This window comes from Harpia harpyja, chromosome Z (assembly GCF_026419915.1).
Source record: "Harpia harpyja isolate bHarHar1 chromosome Z, bHarHar1 primary haplotype, whole genome shotgun sequence".
In the NCBI taxonomy this organism is placed as follows: Eukaryota; Metazoa; Chordata; class Aves; order Accipitriformes; family Accipitridae; genus Harpia; species Harpia harpyja.
In genome coordinates, this window is record NC_068969.1 from 43508229 (window position 1) to 43525415 (window position 17187).

At 50.3% G+C, this 17187-nt stretch overlaps 1 protein-coding gene across 2 annotated transcripts in view; it reads right to left on the reverse strand.

The window, feature by feature from the left end:
- The window catches only part of CORO2A (coronin 2A), a 59247-nt gene extending 45512 nt beyond the window's left edge, over positions 1–13735 (reverse strand). For both annotated transcript variants that reach the window (XM_052776832.1, XM_052776834.1), the window contains exon 1: positions 13648–13735. In XM_052776832.1, the coding sequence (XP_052632792.1) occupies positions 13648–13693 (46 nt within the window). In that variant the 5' untranslated portion in view covers positions 13694–13735. The remainder of the gene's footprint in view (positions 1–13647) is intronic.
- Positions 13736–17187: the final 3452 nt, after the last annotated feature.

Sequence of the window (17187 nt, forward strand, 5' to 3'; positions counted from 1 at the left end):
TAGCCTGCCATGTTGTTTGGGAAGATAGGGATGCTTGGTCCCACTGCTCTTTATCGTGAGGTCTAAGCATGCCTGCAGACATCTAGCAAATGGAGTATCTCTGCTAAAGGCTACTGTACCGAAGGCTTTCCTTGCAGCAAAGCTGAGCGTCACTGGTTTGGGGGATTTGGCCACCTTCAGGGAAACCCAAGACCTTGGTTAGTTGCCCACAGGAGTCCATGTGGGGTCCCCAGGGCTAGTCAGACTTCTTCACAAACCTCTTCTGCCTAGCTGAGGAGTTGTGGCTGCCACCAGGACACAGATATGTTAGGAAATCTGAAGTGGCCAGCAGGATGGTGAGGCAGTGGAAATGCAGCAAGTGCAGATGTTTCTCCTGAGTTCTGTTAAGGTTTGGAGGCTACATGCTTCACCTGAATATCTGAAGATACAGCCCTTACATCTTATGTGATCTAATGTAACCACATTCCCCCATGACTGAAGGTTTGTGCACTAATGAGCCCATGGGCTAGAATGCTTGCAGGACGTGATGAGATTCTGGCCAGCAAGACCAAGCCTGGCCTTAGGATCTCATCTTTGAAGTTACCTGGGAAAACTGAGAGTCCGATCAACCAGGTGAAAATGGAAAGTGCTACAGAGCTGGGGCACTAACCAGGCTCTGACTGTCTGGGCAGGAAAGCACGAGCACAGACGCAAGGACACAGTCTAGGGGACCTTGCCTGTGGTGGTCTCCAGTCCAGCCTCACAGTGAACCTACCCATAGCTCTAATCAGGGCAGATTCAAAACCCCCAAGGATGAAGAACTCCACCTGCCTGGCCCCAGGGCTGCACCACTGTTGTGGTTTAACCCCAGTCAGCAACTAAGCACCATGCAGCTGCTCACTCACTTCCCCCACCACCTAGTGGGATGGGGGAGAAAATCGAGAAAAGAAGTAAAATTCATGGGCTGAGATAAAAACAGTTTAATAGAACAGAAAAGAAGAAACTAATAATGATAATAATAACACTAATAAAATGACAACAGTAATAATAAAAGGATTGGAATATACAAATGATGCACAATGCAATTGCCCACCACCCGCCATCGACGCCCAGTTAGTCCCCGAGCGGCGATGCCCCCACCTCCACTCCCCCAGTTTATATACTAGACATGACATCACATGGTATGGAATACCCCTTTGGCCAGTTTGGGTCAGCTGCCCTGGCCGTGTCTCCTCCCAACTTCTTGTGCCCCCTCCAGCCTTCTTGCTGGCTGGGCATCAGAAGCTGAAAAATCCTTCACTTAGTATAAACATTACTTGGCAACAACTGAAAACATCAGTGTGTTATCAACATTCTTCTCATACTGAACCCAAAACACAGCACTGCACCAGCTACTAGGAAGACAATTAACTCCATCCCAGCTGAAACCAGGACAATCACCCTCCTGGGGATGAAGCTTTCTCTAACATCTGACCTACTTCCCTTCAGCTGCAGCTTGTGTCCTTTTCTCCTTGTTACACTACCTGTCACTGCCAAGAAGAGTCTGGCTCTGTAACTGCCCTTCCAGGAGTTGTATCCCACTGTTAGTAAATCGGTTTGGCAGCAAAAGACACAGCTCCCTACTGCCATGGACTAGAGAAGAACCAGCTGTGCGTTTCCCAGTTGTGAGCCAGGAGCAAAGGGAAACAGTCCCTGTCCTTCTGGGAGCAATGACAGCAGGACCTTGTTCTTTGAAAGGTGGTGGGCAGCATCAGAGGTCTTCTCTGAAGCCCATAGCTGCAGAGTTCTTCCACCTCCCTTGCAGCATCATCTGCATGCAAAAAACACTTAGGGGCACACAGAAAACAGAAGTGTGAGGAGCTCTCCCACACCCACGCAGCACCTGTGGAATTGCTTTATGATTCCAGTTAAGGCTTTTCTCTTTAACTGGCTGATTAAATCACAACTGACACCTCTCTGTTCTCCAGAAAGCTACTAATGCACTTTTGAGCTCTCTAAGAGCAGGCCCCATTTTTCTGATGCATGATAAGCCAGCAAGAGAGTGTGGCAAAGGCAGGTGTTACAGACTAAACAGCCAATGCTTTCTTCTGCCGCATCACAAGTTTTAAAATCGATTCACCATTTAGAGCACAGATAGCGGGTTCAGTTTTGCTCTTTTTGGTTCTTAGTCTGGCTTTGATTGATGCTGACTAAGTGGGAGGACTACCCATGCTTTCCATGCCAGGGAAATATGATTCTGTGCCCATTCATTCACCCACTGGGCTTGGCAAATGCACAGTCTCTGGGAAATCAGTGGCATCACTCTGAACCGAATTCATCAGTGCAAGGGCAGAAGTAGTGTTTCATTCAGACTGGGAACATGCTTTTGAAGCAAGTCTCCTTATTGCTGCTATTTACAGCACTCCAGTTTGCACTGCAAAGCCATCTTGGCACATGCAGGCAGGATGCCCTCCAGATGAAACTAAAATCATTCCAGGATCAGAACCCAGTGCACTCCATCTGCTGATGGGACCAGCTGGGTCAAATTAAAATGTCCAAAATGCATGTGGATATGCAGTCCTGGTACCACCTCTTTCACTCCACAGGTCTACTCCTCTTGCACTGTAGATATGGCTACAGTTAACACAGAGGTGAGGTCAGTCACTGCACAGACAGTTTTCCACAGACATCCCTCTCTGACCTTCAGCCTTGCCCGTCTTCAGATAGATGATTTCCTTTACCTCCACCCCTCCAAGTATTGCTCTCTTATACTGGTTTTGAGTGCTCCTCCATCTCTGATCATTTTGTTCAGCATCACTGCTCTTCTCTGTGACCAGTCCCCTTCTTCACAGGTCCCATCTACCAGCAATGAAGATCAGCCTCTCCTCCCTACGTACTTCATTCCTGCCAGCCTCTTTGCATATCTCCTCCAGAACAAGTTTTGATCGCCTTCCAGCTCTGTCCCTCTGCATCATCCCTCTCTCCAACCCTTCCAGCTGGGGAGCATCCCTGGCAGAACCTCCACATCCCAGCTGAGCTCCCAGCTACAGGCTCGCTCACTCTTTCCCTCTACCACTGCTACTTTCCATGCCAGTCTATTTCTCCAGCATAGCTGATACCCACACTGACAAGCTAATCTTTTCTCTGCCTTTGAGTCAGCTCTGGGCATCTGTGCCTCAGGGACTTTTTGAGCCAAAGGCTTATCTGTCTGTTTAGCCTGCCCTAATGGATTTTCTGCCTGCAGATTCACCTAATGGCTTTTCTTGAACCACATCCCCAACATCCTGTGTCAATGAGTTCCACTGTTTATCTGTATCCTGTAGTTCCTGGGCAGTGATAAACAGAGGAACAATCACCCCCTATCTGAACTCTCCATCCCATCATCCTACCATATGTCAAAGGCTGTATGTCATATGCCTTTACAGGCATACCTTTTCCAAGCTAAACAGTTGTCCCTCCCTGCCTTCTCTTCTGCACCACCAGGTCCTCAATGAGCTGCAGAAAGCTAGCATTGCATGAGGCATTCAAGACACAGTGGCGCTGTAGATGTATCCAGACAGTATTTGATCTTTTCCCAGTGCCAGTGGAAAGGAAAAAAGAAAAAAAAGACAAAAATAGGGAAGGTAGCACAGCCCTTGAAGTCTGGCTGTGAATTAAAGCAGCATTTGAACTCCTGACAATGCAGGCCAGGCAACTTGGGACTCAATTTCCATGCCTTAGGCAGCAAAAAAAAAGACTGTCTGTGTGAAGAAAAGTGAGAGGAAAAGCACTGGGTAGGACACACTGGGCCACACTGCACCTGACTGAATATGCAGTTTTCTCTGGGTATCTTACATGCATTCATGAAATTACAACTGCATCTAGGGCTTTTCAGTACCAGAGAAAGTCTTCAGGCTCCAGGAAACTTCTGCAGACTGCTCAGAGCCAGAGGAGAGTCAGCACCATGCTCCCAGCTCTTGCTCAGCCAGAGATAACTTTAAATGGGAACAGTCCCACAGAGGGGTCCCCGAGAAGGCTTGAGGGCTGCAGGTGAGTGCTACTGCTGCCAGTGACACCCTGGGTGCCCCATGATGCCAGGGAACTCCAGGCACAGGAAGGACAGCAGACAATGACACAGGCAGATATGGAAGTAAAGAAAGGGGAAGGGTTTTAGAAAGAGCTCAAAATAAAGATCTAAATTTCCTAGGGGACACTTGCCTTTCTGCAGTAGTTCAAGAGACTTGCAGATTTCCAGACTTGCAGACTAAGACACCATGCAATCATCTGCCTGTGACCAGTGGCACCAGTGGCAGCAGAACCCCACAACAGTGAAAGGTGTGTGAAGCCCTTCTAGTGACACGTATGGTGTCTGTGCCATTAATCTTCCAAACCCCCACAACTGAGCTTGACTGCAAGACAGGCAGAAACAAGACTATAAACACTACTATGTTTTTTTTTTAATATGTAAGACACAAGCTGTCATGAAGCCACAGAAAAGTTCATGTTGCAAGTCATGCTGTCAGGGAAGGAAGAACAGGTAAGACTCTGGAAAACTCTTCTGAAATACACAAAACCACACACAAGATAATGACTGGTTTCACTGGTTTCTCAAAATTGAAAGAAAGAGAACGTAGAGAAATTGTCACTTCAGTTCCCTCTTTACACATCAAACAGATCTACTCTCAATTAAGCTTAAGAAGTCCTCTTCCACTAACAGCCCACAAAGGGCTGGGCACCAAAACCCTGCTCTCAACAGTAAGAGATTCCGCAAGCTAACAGCAAGATGAGCTTTATTGAAATGTTTTTTGAAACCTCAAGGATGATCACAATAGACTCAAGGACATCATTTGATATTTTGCCTCCATCCAATGGATGGACCCATAAAGCAGATATGTGTCCTGCAGCAGAAAGTTAGGGATTCTCACTACTCATCCAAGTTCAACACTCAGCACAAGTGTTGGGAAAGAAGCATCGGAGATAGGGACCAAGGCAGACTTTCCAGGTGGACTTTAGCTATGGGTTTCCTTGGTTTAAACTCCTTGGAACTTTGGTTCCTAATATCATTACCAGGTGTTGCGATTTAACCCCAGCTGGCAAATAAGCACCATGCAACTGCTCGCTCACTCCCCTCCCTCTACCCAGTGGGATGGTGGAGAGAATCGAAAACAAGTAAAATTAATAGGTTGAGATAAAGACAGTTAAATAGGACAGAAAGGAAGAAAATAATAATAATAATAATAAATAATAATAATAATTGGAATATACAAAACAAGTGATGCACAATGCAATTGCTCACCACTCGCCGACCGATGCCCAGTCAGTTCCCAAGCAGAGATCTACTACCTCCCCAGCCAACTCCCCCAGTTTATATACCCCTTTGGCCAGTTTGGGTCAGCTGCCCTGGCCGTGTCTCCTCCCAGTTTCTTGTGTCCCTCCAGCCTTCTCTCTGGTTGGCCGTGAGAAGCTGAAAAATCCTTCACTTACTATAAACATTACTTAGCAACAACTGAAAACATCAGTGTGCTATCAACATTATTCTCATACTGAACCCAAAACACAGCACTGCACCAGCTACTAGGAAGAAAATTAACTCTATTGCAGCCGAAACGAGGACACCAGGTTTTCAATTCTACTATCATCACAGAATCACAGGCAAATTTAGGCTGGAAGGGGCCTCTGAGGCTCTGTAGCCCAAACTCCTGGTCAAAGCAGGGTCAGCCTCTAAGTAGACCAGGTTTCTCAGGGCCTTGTCCACCTTTATTCTGAAAATCTCCAAAAGTGGAGGTACTACCGGCAAGCAAACCATCCTGCTAAGCCCCTGGCTGGCTAATAACTGTGACCTCTGTCAGTCAACACACACCAGCCTTAGAGGCAGATACCGGTCCCACACAGTGCTCTGCCTCCATGAGGATGAGTCACCTACCCCTCCCTCTCCAGATCTTCAGCCAACACAGTCAGTGAAGTCCATCTCCACTTACAGTCAATGTCCAAAGTGTCTCAGAGGACTCCTGCCTTCAAATTGTCATCCCTCCAGGGACCGTAAAACAAAACTCAGGAGAGAAAGTTAGCTGTTGTGTTGGGGAAGGAATACCACCTTGGGGCCCTAAAGGCAAAGCCCAGCAGAACATGCTGAAAGCTTGGAGAGAGGAGTGTATGCTCTCCACCATGGTGAGTTGGGATGCTTTGTGGGTGACAAGCCAGGGAAAGAAATCTCTGCAGGATGCCAGGTAGCTGCTGTTCAGCTAATGGCAGGCTGAGAGGTGTCACCTACTTCCAGAGAACACTGCTGTCTTCACTGAATGACATTATTTGGAAGATCATCCTTCAAGTTCTAGCAATGCATCATCCCGGGAAGCTCTTCCCGCAATTCCTCCTCATTGCTGCTAAAAACACAACTGCCTTATTATTTTGCCAAATAATAACTTCTGCTTCCAGCTACTGGCTGTCATTCTGGTTTGTCAGCCAGATTGAAGAATCCATTATCTATAAAGATACAAGAGGCTTCTGATCTTTTCAGCTCCACAAGAACCAAGAGTTCACCAAAACACAACCTGGATGCCAAGACAGACAGAACTGTCAACTTTCCACTTTAGCTTTTACTCATAAAGTCTCAGTGACAGGTTGGGTTTTTCTGCTCCAAAACTTGGTTTGCCTGGCAGGGTGCATCACACCCATAGCTATTGCACAGTGCTCAATGTATGGCAGGGGTCAAGAGCCTCAAACAGATGCAAGGGGCTGTAAAGTCAATCCCTTCAATCCCTATTAAGCCTTTAAATGAGTGCCATGATTTTTAAAACTGTGAGACACTGAAATCCTATTGATTTCTATGGAAGCTGTCAGATGCCAGGCTATCATTAGCAAAATCGATCTTTTCAATTAAGACTTCAGGCATCAGTTACTGACATCAAGACCTTTGCAATTTCAAAGAGAAACATGAGCCACAGCCATGACCACAGGCAGGAGCGGTCAGAAGAGAGACTCTGATCCTCCCTGACTTTAAGGAAAAGAGCCTCTATACATAGGAGGAGCTGAATATTATGAGAGCAGGAACTTCGAGCAATGCTATTCTGATTTTGGTTTTGTTGCTCTGTGTGTGTACTTTGGTATTCAAATTAAATCAGAGAAAATGGCAGAGAAAAATAACATGAACTAATTACATTTAAGTAGATGCTAGCACAACAGTCTTTGACTTCTATTTGTCTACTGCAATTAAAGAGCTGTCTCTGTTTTCTGTTCCTATTACCATGCAATTCTGTTGCCAGCACAGGCTCCTTTTAGGGGCCAGATAGAATGGAAGAAAACAGAGGATGACAAGGAAGATTGGTCTTTCCTGGCATCATTCACGTTACCAGTGTTCCCAATAACATCAATGTGAGGTTCCTCAGAAAGGAGCACTGCAACTGTGCCAGCAGTTCAGGCAAAATGGTAGCTACACTTTTCTAAGGCAATATGGTTTATATTTTTCAAGATTTGTGTATTCTTGCTCAGGGCAAACACTGTGAAGCACTGGTTTAAGTAACTGGTTTTAAAGAACCTCACACACAACCATGTGGAAGGTGGCTGAGAGCTGAATGGCACTGGCAGAGCCGAACTTTCCACAGCCTGGAAAGCAAAACTCCAAAGATACCCAATGGGAGAAGACCTACTGTGCTACAGAGGGTGGTGAAAAGCCTATCGCTGGATTCAGCGCAGCTCACCAGTGTGACAATGACACTGGATGGCATTCAGGGGCAGCACCACTTCAAGGGTCCTTGTGGCAGATAGGCAAATCCATTATGTGAATATGCTCCCTGGCTAAACAAGACCCAGGCAAGGCTGGAGTACGACAGGCAGCTTCGGGAGACATCTGCTGCTCCCAGTCCCGCACTTGCACATGCTCTCGTTCACCTGCTGCATCAGTCCATACCCCAACCCAGGGAGAGGGCAATGTCTGAGAAAAAGGCACTTGTCTACTACTGAACACTACCCATGCATCCTGCTGTGGTTCCCAGAAAACCTGGGATGGGATCCAGAGTTTTCTGACTCTCCCAAGGAGGATTTCAGCCCTCTGCACAGCCACCCTGCAAGGAGAGTTTAAATCATAGTATCTGTACAGCAAGGATTGCTTAATTTCTGCTCTCGGGAGTAGGCCCAGTACTTGCCTTGGATCCTCCTGCCTGCGCCTTTTTTCCGACTGTCCCTGCTCTACTCCACGGATGAGCTGGAGCCATGAGGCTCATACTCGCTTTACTAGAGTAACCCTGGCCTGGAGAGCCTTGCCCAGCCACCTTTTCCTGGGAGGAACACTCCCCCAGCGTTGCGTCCTCTCCTGTTTAAGCACAGCTCCCAGAGCCGAAGGAGGAAGAACAAGACTGAGTTTGGCCTCTCCTGCTTTCCTGGAAGCTATCTAATCAGTTTCCATGGACTTTGTCTCAGTCTCAGTGATAAAAATACTACAAATGATGGGAGTTTCTGCAGCTTTGTCTTCCTTATCATCTTCCTCTGTGACTTTGTCCCACAGAGGGAGAGAGGCAGTGCAAAGTCATTGGTGCAGAAGACCTCCTCTCTGCAGGTAGGAGTGTCCATGTTTCCTGGCACAGAGATAAAGAGCACAGCAACTCACCAGACTGGAAACAAACCCTTGCACAAACCAGAGCCCAGAAAGATGCTTGCAAAAGAGACTGAGAGAGAGGCCAAACTTTGGGCACTGCTCTGGAAAATGTGAAACTGTGTGAAATAGAGCAGGGAGCTGGTCAACTGGGGAAGAGAGAACAGGGCTTAGAGCTGCACACTATCATGGGTCCTACCATGGGCAGCGGCATGTCTCCAAGCTTTAGAAAGGGCTTTGCTTGGCAGAGGGTCAGAAAGTCCTATTTGTGAATTTCAAAGTACTTTGGAAATAGTAAGCATCAGCATTACCCTAATAGAGCCCTGCAGGGTGTATTTTCAAAATGGAGAATTGCTGGCAAGCCTGTCATACTGCAGAGGGGAAATCCCTGGAAATACTAGGCCAGCCTGGCTTCTACTTGCAAGCCAGTATAACCCTGTAAGTGTCAAAACCCTCAGCCCAAATAGCCTCCTGGATGATCTAAAGGTCTTTCCTGTTTCTCCTGCGGAGAGGCTGAAGGCGCGTCTGTGTAATTGCTATGTGCTGCAGGCTGCTTGCCTCAATCAGCTCTCTGCAGCCAGAGCAGCTTAACGTGCACTTAAGGGAAGCCAGGTAATGACTACATGTGAAACACCTCACCGCATTATCGCTCCAGTGTTGTCCTGGTTTCAGCTGGGATAGAGTTAATTTTCTTCTCAGTAGCTGGTACAGTGTGGTTTGGATTTAGTGTGAGAATAATGTTGACAACACACTGATGTTTTAGCTATTGCTAAGTAGTGCTGATCCTAAGTTAAGGGGTTTTCAGTTTCCCATGCTAGACCCATGGAGGCCAGCTCCTTGGTTCAGGGGAAACTAATGTTTTTTCTAAAGACTATCAAGCTGTCTCTTGTGACCTAGCCCAAGTGGTTTGCACATTCCCTCCCAGACTGCCATATTCCATGGGTCAAACACCTTCAATATTGGAAACTCCTACAGAAAAGACCTCCTCCCTCCCATTATGAATGGCAGCCAGAGACAGGGATATCAACGTAGAAACCTGGCACAGAAGAAGCATAACTGTGAGGCAGAGAGAGATGGCCACACACTCACCCTGCCCAAGTGTAGGGCAATCAGAAGACCCGGGTGTCCCCAGCAGTCAACATCTCCGTAACACCCGGCTCTGCCTGCAGCCAGGCTGCGGTTGGTTTCACACTGAGATGAAAGCTCCTCTATGGAGCAAACTCACCTCTGGAAGGCACAGTGCTGACAGGGTCAGGCCAACTCATAGATGGCTCGGCTCAAAGCTAAAGAGGAGAGGCAGCAAACAAAGAGGGGAAGAAGAGGCAACTCCGCTGTGTTTTGGATTTAGTGTGAGGATAATGTTGTTAACACACTGATGTTTTAGTTGTTGCTACGTAGCGCCGATCCTAAGTCAAGGGCTGTTCAGTTTCCCATGCTCTGCCAGCAAGCAGGTGTGCAAGAAGCTGGGAGGGAGCATAGCCAGGACAGCTGACCCGAACTAGCCAAGGGGATATTCCATATCACAGAATGTCATGCTCAGTATATAACATGGGGGGAGTTGGCCAGGAAGGGTGGATCACTGCTCAGGCAGCAGTCAGTGGGTGGTGAGCAATTGCACTTCTCTTTTCTTGTTTTGTTTTGGTTTGGGGGGGAGTGGGTGTTATATTCCTTTTCATTATTATTATTAACATTATTATTATTGTTGCTACTATTATTTTTTATTGTTGTTGTTAATATTATGTTTTATTTTACCTTAGTTATTAAACTGTTCCTATCTCAACCCACAAGTTTTACTATTTTTTTCGATTCTTCTCCCCATCCCACAGGGCAGGGGGGAAGTGGGCAAGTGGCTGCATGGTGCTTTGTTGCTGGCTGGGGTTAAACCACGACAAGTGTCTTCTTGCCATGGGAGCAAGAGATCAGACTGTCTGTGGCCCTGTTGTGCACTAAGAGGCAGCCAGCCCCAGCTGTTTCAAAGAGCAGCTGCTGTCCAGCCTCAGCAGGGATGAGTCCACAGGTCCCCTTGGGTTTGAGCAGGAGGTTTAGCAGCAAGTTCCTCAGCAGCCACCCAGACATCAGCCCATTGGCCAACTGTAATACTGGCTACCATTTTATTGCCAAAAAAGACTGCTGCTGTGTATAACTGGCAGATAGGAATACTCAGATAAGGTGGTGGGTTTGGGTTTTTTTTTTTTGTTGAAGCAAATACTTCAATCAAACTTTCTTGGCAACAGTTTATTTATGAGAGTGGAGGACAGGGTCTGGCCATTAAGGATTAGGACTCTGCTGAGGTCCCCTTGGACCAACCAAGCTCAGACGGTGGGAAACTGATCTGCAACAGTGTCCCTCCACCCTGTTTCTTCAAAGAAGGTCTCCGTCATACCCTGTCACAACCCACCCTCCAACAGTTTTCCCATCAAAATCCCTGCTGTGGAAATCAGGACCCACCAGGGTGGGATGAAGACTTCATGTGCAGCTGCTGTGGGCCAAGGAATACAAAAACATCAGAGGCAGTGAACTGACTACAACTTATGAGGAGTCTGCAAGGTCATGCACAAAATCTACCTTAGCTTGCCCCTGAGGCAGCTGTCTCTCATTGCAAAACATCACCCTGGCTTCTCGGGATTTGCCAAAGCCTTCAGTTCTCTCCCCAAGTCTCTCACACTGAAGTGCCTGTGTGCCTGGGCACTTGCAGCTCACAGCACAGGGACCTGCTCCATACTCGAGCATACAGCCCCAAAACACAGTCCACACAGCACTCGGGCATCTGGCAGTCCAGATGGCCCACAGGCAAGGGAGAACTGCCCTTGCACAGGCACCACAAACCAGTTCCAGAGACCAGCAGCATGCCCAATGCCAATCCACCTAGAAAGACACTCACAGAAACCTGCTACAGAGTCAGACAACCCATTATCCAGCTACTAACAAATGTAGACACAGCAACATTCAAAATATTATCCAATACTGACATTTTCTGAGCAAGAAATCTGCTCAGAAGGGACAAACAAACATACTTGAGAGACAGGCAGAAATTACTTGGGGGGGGGGGGGGGGGGGGCAAGAAACCCACCACCTCTGGAGATACCCTGACCTGCTATCAGGAAACCCACCTGCTGCACAGACATAGCCAGCAACCGGTCTGATCAATGGGACGGAGGTGAGCAATGCTGCTGGCGAGGCTGATGCACCTGGCACACAGAGGGCAGCAGTCTCCCTCTCCCCCTGGACATGCAAAACTGGCACACTCATGCAGAGCTGCTTGCTTTGCCTCTGAGGAAGAGAGGTCAGGAGCAGTGTGGGGCAGAGCTGGCGTGCAGGCAGCAGAATTGTTTGGCTCTTTTTCCAAACATCTCCAGTGCCTGGGCCTCGCGTTTCCGAGGTCTATGGCAGCTCTACAGAGATGACAAGGTTGGATTTGTTGCTATGGCCTAATGGACTGAATGAATTTGAAATACCTCTCATTGATGGAGCCATAGCTTGTCTGCAATAATGCTAATTCACCAAACAACATCAGCACAGATGAAAACACCTCCTTTTTGCCTTGACTCTAAGAAGCAACCAGCTCCCCCCTGTCCTGCCTCCCAAAGCTTTTCTTTCGTTTCCTGAAACGGTCACACCAAAACATGAACTCCCTGCGGGTCTCCACCAGTCACTCTCTAACTCTGATCAAACCAGGAGAGATCAGAGTTCTCCAAAGAGGGCAGCCAGTGGGAGAACAAAGGGAACAGCAGGGCTACACAGGCTGCTCCTTTGTTAACCCACCAGGGAGCCTGCATTGGGAAGCTTAGAAGGCAACCAACACCCAAGCTCCCCCCAAGTGTTCTCTGAATCCTCTGCAGAAATCACTTCCCTTGAGCACCCAAGAGGCCAGAAGAGGTTAAGCCTGCCCAGGCAAATTCCCTTTACAGGGACTACAGCAAACACAGTGCCTTCTTAGGAGGTGTAAGTAAACGGGGCGGGTGGGATCAGGAACAGCCAGGATGCTGCAGGGCTGTTTTTCCACACTCCACAACAAGACAAGGAGAGCACCACTCCCTGCAGGGTGAACAATGGATGTTCAGCAAGGCACTGCACATAGTTGGCCTGCCTAGGCCACTGGGGACTTGTTTGCAAAGTGCTGTCATCATTACATATCCCTTCACAACGGGCTGCCTTTGCCCCTTACAGAGCTGCAGCATCAAAACCAGACCCACGGGAAGAAGCAGTCCTCCAAGGCTGTGCTGCCTGAAAGTAAGACCCCTTCAAGGGCTTGCCCTGAAGGGGGAACTGGCTCCAGGAGACCCCGCTGCCAGAGAGGATGGCCCAGATGTCATTTATGTGGCTGTCATCGTGCTCTGCACAAGATGTGACCTGCCCTGACATCAAGCACCCAAAATCCCCACGACTCCAGCACAAAAGGGCCAAATTCAACCCCTCACACGCACACACACAGACCCATAGAAGGGGCTTCTCTCTGTATCATAAGCAAAGTCATACGGATGCCAAACCGTTCCACCCGTTGCACCGGCAAGCGGGGCCGGCAGGAGGAGGCTCAGCCTTCCCAGGCAGGCGGCATGACCATGATGCTGACTCCCACCTGCCTCAAGCCGGCGAGAAGCTCCGTTGCTCCGTGTGCCGGCCGCGCACCTCGGAGCGGAGCCCGGCCCGCTGCAGACCCCCCCGCCCCCGGCCGGCGGGCTCCTACCGAGGGCCAGCTCTCCGTCCGTCACGCTCCGCACAGAAAATCCCCCCTGCGGTTACCTGCAGGAACAGCCCAAGGGCAGGGCGCTGTTGGGGAGCCAGAATTCTGCCCGGGGAGGGCGCGATCAGCACCGGCTGCCCCCACTGCGGCCAGCGGGGAAGTGCCGCTCCCGCCGCACACACCGGGGGATGCCCGAGGTCCGCGGCATCCTCCGGCCGCCTGTGCCCTCGCGGCTGCGGGCGGCGGCGGCTCCGGCTCCGCACAAAGCGGGGTGGAGCCGGCTGGGGCTGCGGCACCCCAGGCCCACGGGTAGGGCAGGCGCCCCCCCGCTCCCCGGCAGCGCCGGGCTCCGCAGGCCCCGGGCTGTGGCAGGTGCCCCTGCCGGCCCTGCCCACGCGTGTCCCGGCCCTACGACCCCCCACCACCACCTTCAGGCTCATACCTTGCCGCTGGCGGCGGGGGTCTGGCAGCGCGCAGGGCGTGCGCATGGGAGGCGAGGCGAGCCGAGGCGAGCCGGTCCGAGCCGAGCCGAGCCAGCCCAGCCCAGCCCAGCCCAGCCCAGCCCGGCCCGGCCTGGCCCGCCCCCGGTCCCCGCCCCGGCCCGCCCCCCGCGCCACGCCCCGCAGCCGGGAGGTGCCGGCGGGGCTCGGGGGCTGCCCGCCGCCCCCCGATGAGGGAGCCTGAACCCGCAGAGCTCCGGAGCACGTTCCCGGGGAGGTCCGGTCCGGTCCGGCAGCACGGCTGTGCCCAACCCCTGGGCGAGATCTGCCGTGGGAAGCGTGGGGTCTGCTCTGCTGCTGTCGTGGGGAGAGCCCCTCCGTAACCACAGCAAAGGGCTCAGGCACCTCTCCTTTCCCTGGGCCCGGGGAGCCAGCCTGCCTGGGCTGGCATGCCCAGTTCCCCGTCGCTATCACCGCTGCAGGTAGGTCCCGCAGGTCTGTGCCTGGAGGCACACTGTGAAGGCTAGGCACGTTTTCCTAGGAGATCATCCTGACAGCATCAGGACTTTGCCATCATGTGCGCAGCGGGTACCCACAAGCCTTACCCACAGGGTCACAGAGGCGCTGAGGACATGGCGGCACGTTCCCATATCCTCAGTGCAAGCACCGGGTACTGGGCACTGCACCCTGAATGCTGCACGCACCCCTGCAACACATGTTAGTGTGCCAGCCTTAGCCGGTAGCCTCTGGCTGGCTCCACAGTCCGTGGCAGATGGAGAGACACTGGCCCATGTGAGCTCAAAGCTGCAGGGCCTTCTCTGACAGCAAATGGCTCTAGAAATCTTCTCATGCCTGCAGAGCTCACACTCATGGGGTTAGCTGGTACCTTGGCAGCACCAGAAGCCCACCTGGTACCCTGGATGAGGATCTTGGCAAGTTGACAGCAATACCCAAGATCAAAGGGCAGCGGAGATTTCCTTGGCCAGGTCACCCGTGCAGCTAACACCACTCTGGTCCTGTCTGAACAGAGCCTGAGACACCTGGCTTATCTCCATGATTTAGTCCCACCAGTCTGTGGGTAGCAGTGGCAGCTCCGGGCTGAGCCAGCCGGTGTGACAAGACTATGAGATTGGGTGTCCTCCACAGATGAGATGCTGCAGTTTGAGTGTCTCTGCTTTGATTCTGTGGTGGTGAGACAGGAGTCTGCCAGTCCTTCAGGGCAGCTGAATTCCTTTTGGGGAAGGAAAAGCAGGCCTTTGACAAGAGCAGTCCCACCAAATCCTTTGAGGGAGTTGAGCAGAATTTCAGAAGCAACCAGCAGCCCCCAAGAGTGATCTCTGTGCCTTGCTGCCAGGTGCCAGGTCGGGACAACCCAGGAGACTGAGGCAGTCGAGCTGAGAGATGGCTGTTGAGAAGCACTGTCCATGGATGGAGCACAGGAAGCAATCCAGCTGTGGACACAAATCATGGCTGCCTGTGCAGCAGCTGTCCTGGACCTGCCCTGCCTACAGTAATTGAGATGGCTTCTAGAACCCCTCAGGACCCTTGCAGCATGTGCTTACATCTTCACCACGGACAAGTACAAGAGAGGTGAAGCGCTGATGCACAGATGATTTCCAGTGCTTCCTTTCACACATGCTGTGCTACGGCCCTGACTGAGCTGTAGAAGATTGCATGCAGGACTGACAGGGGGACAAAGATGTCTTTGTTTGAGGTTATTGGTGGGAAATGTTTCTACTGCCTGCAGCCCTGTCCACTGTAGGCATCTAGCTATGTTAGTTGTGCGCAAGTGCAGTTCCTCAGAGCTGTTTTAGGTGCTGACAAAGTGAATGGTATTGCTGCCCATTCCCCTTTGCAGTTTAAGACTGGGTGGCTGGGACTGGTGTCGGTACTGGGGTGTCCTCAGTGACTGGGGTGAACTCTGCTCTCTGTCTTCTTTCCTGGGACTTCTCAACTAGTCATCCAACAGCAAGGGCCTGGCTGAGCAACTGCTGCTGACAGCCTGTGTCCACGGAGGTAGTTTGTGGCAAAGAGCACCCACACACAACACTCATCCTGCTGTGTAAAGGGCCTCCAGCAGCCCCAAAGAAAACACTGTTGTTAGTGCTTTCTGTTGGGATCCAACAGCACAAGTTCGAGCAATGTGCCCTGTAACTCTCTGCCATCCCACATCCTTATGTGACAGAAATTGGGCCAGAGCCAGGCTAGTGTCACCTCTGGACATCTCTTCCCAGCCTGTGCAAATTAATGAAAAGTTAATCACTTTTCGTGAAATGAAAGCTATCACCGCAGACAGCAGAGTTTGTTATGGAGGGGAGCCTGACAGTGGCACAATCCAACACCACTGTTGGCCCACTGCTAGCCAGAAACCACGTGCAGCACTGCAACCTGTGGCAAGCCGCTGGGAAGAGCAGAGCCGGCACCTGTTGTGGCTGCTCTGCACTGCAGGAGCTACGTCAGTGTGGCCACATTCATGGTATCTGTGCTGCTATGGATAAAGCACCTGTCACCTAGCTGGGGGCGGCTCCCAGGGAGCAGGGTCCTACAGGGAGCAGCTGCAGAAGTGGATGAGATGAGATGGAAGGAAAACAGCTTTCTGCTTGGTGATACGCCTTGCAACCTTAGGAAGGGCGTGAGCTGTTGGCAGACACCATATCCTCAAGTAGATTTAGTTCAAGGCTATGTTATACTGGCATACAGCCTAGGACATCTGCACAGAAGAGGAGGTGTTGCAGCAAGCACTGTACTCTGCTTCATCCCAGTCTGCTGAGGACAAGGGGCCTGATGTGCCCATGGTAGGTTTGGATGGAGCTGTGTGGAAGAAGCTGCTAATTAGTTATACCCAATTAGCATCATACTTAACAAGAACTTCCCTAGTTCCCACCTCTCCTGCTGTAATTATTTCCAGTCCTGCGAAGTTCAAAATCACTGACGGTGCCACATGTATGGGGGCGGGTGGCACGGAGGGGTAGGGTGGAAGGTGGGCCCACGCACCACCCACCAGCTTCAGGGACTGATTTAAAACACCATTGTGATAGCAGTGTCAAAACTGGAAATCTTTTCAGAGTCTGTGGCATCAGCATTCCCCCTCAATGTGCAAGAGCTTTTAGCACATTGAAAAATGTTAAATTATTGGAAGATTAAGCAAAAAATATCAGTTGGTTTTAATTTCCTTTTGCAACTTTTCCTCCCTGCAAAATGCTGCCATAAACAATACTTTTGTGCTAACAGAATCACTTCATAAAAGAAAAAATAAAGGTATCATTTTCAGCAGGGGCTGTGATGTTGGGCTGAGCACTATTTTTTCCCAAGGGACCTTGAGATTTTATTTTACTTACCTTGAATGTTGCCTCAAGTCACAAAGCTTCCTACCAGCTTGACACCAGAACATGCCGAGGAGGTTCCATATTACAAAAATTAAGCTTAAAACCAGAGCAGTTACTGATCTATCAGCTGGAATCTCAAAGCCAGACTTTGCACTTGGCAGGAAGCCATCAGTTAATAACAAGAATAAATGGGGACTTTGTCTCAATGGTAGTGGA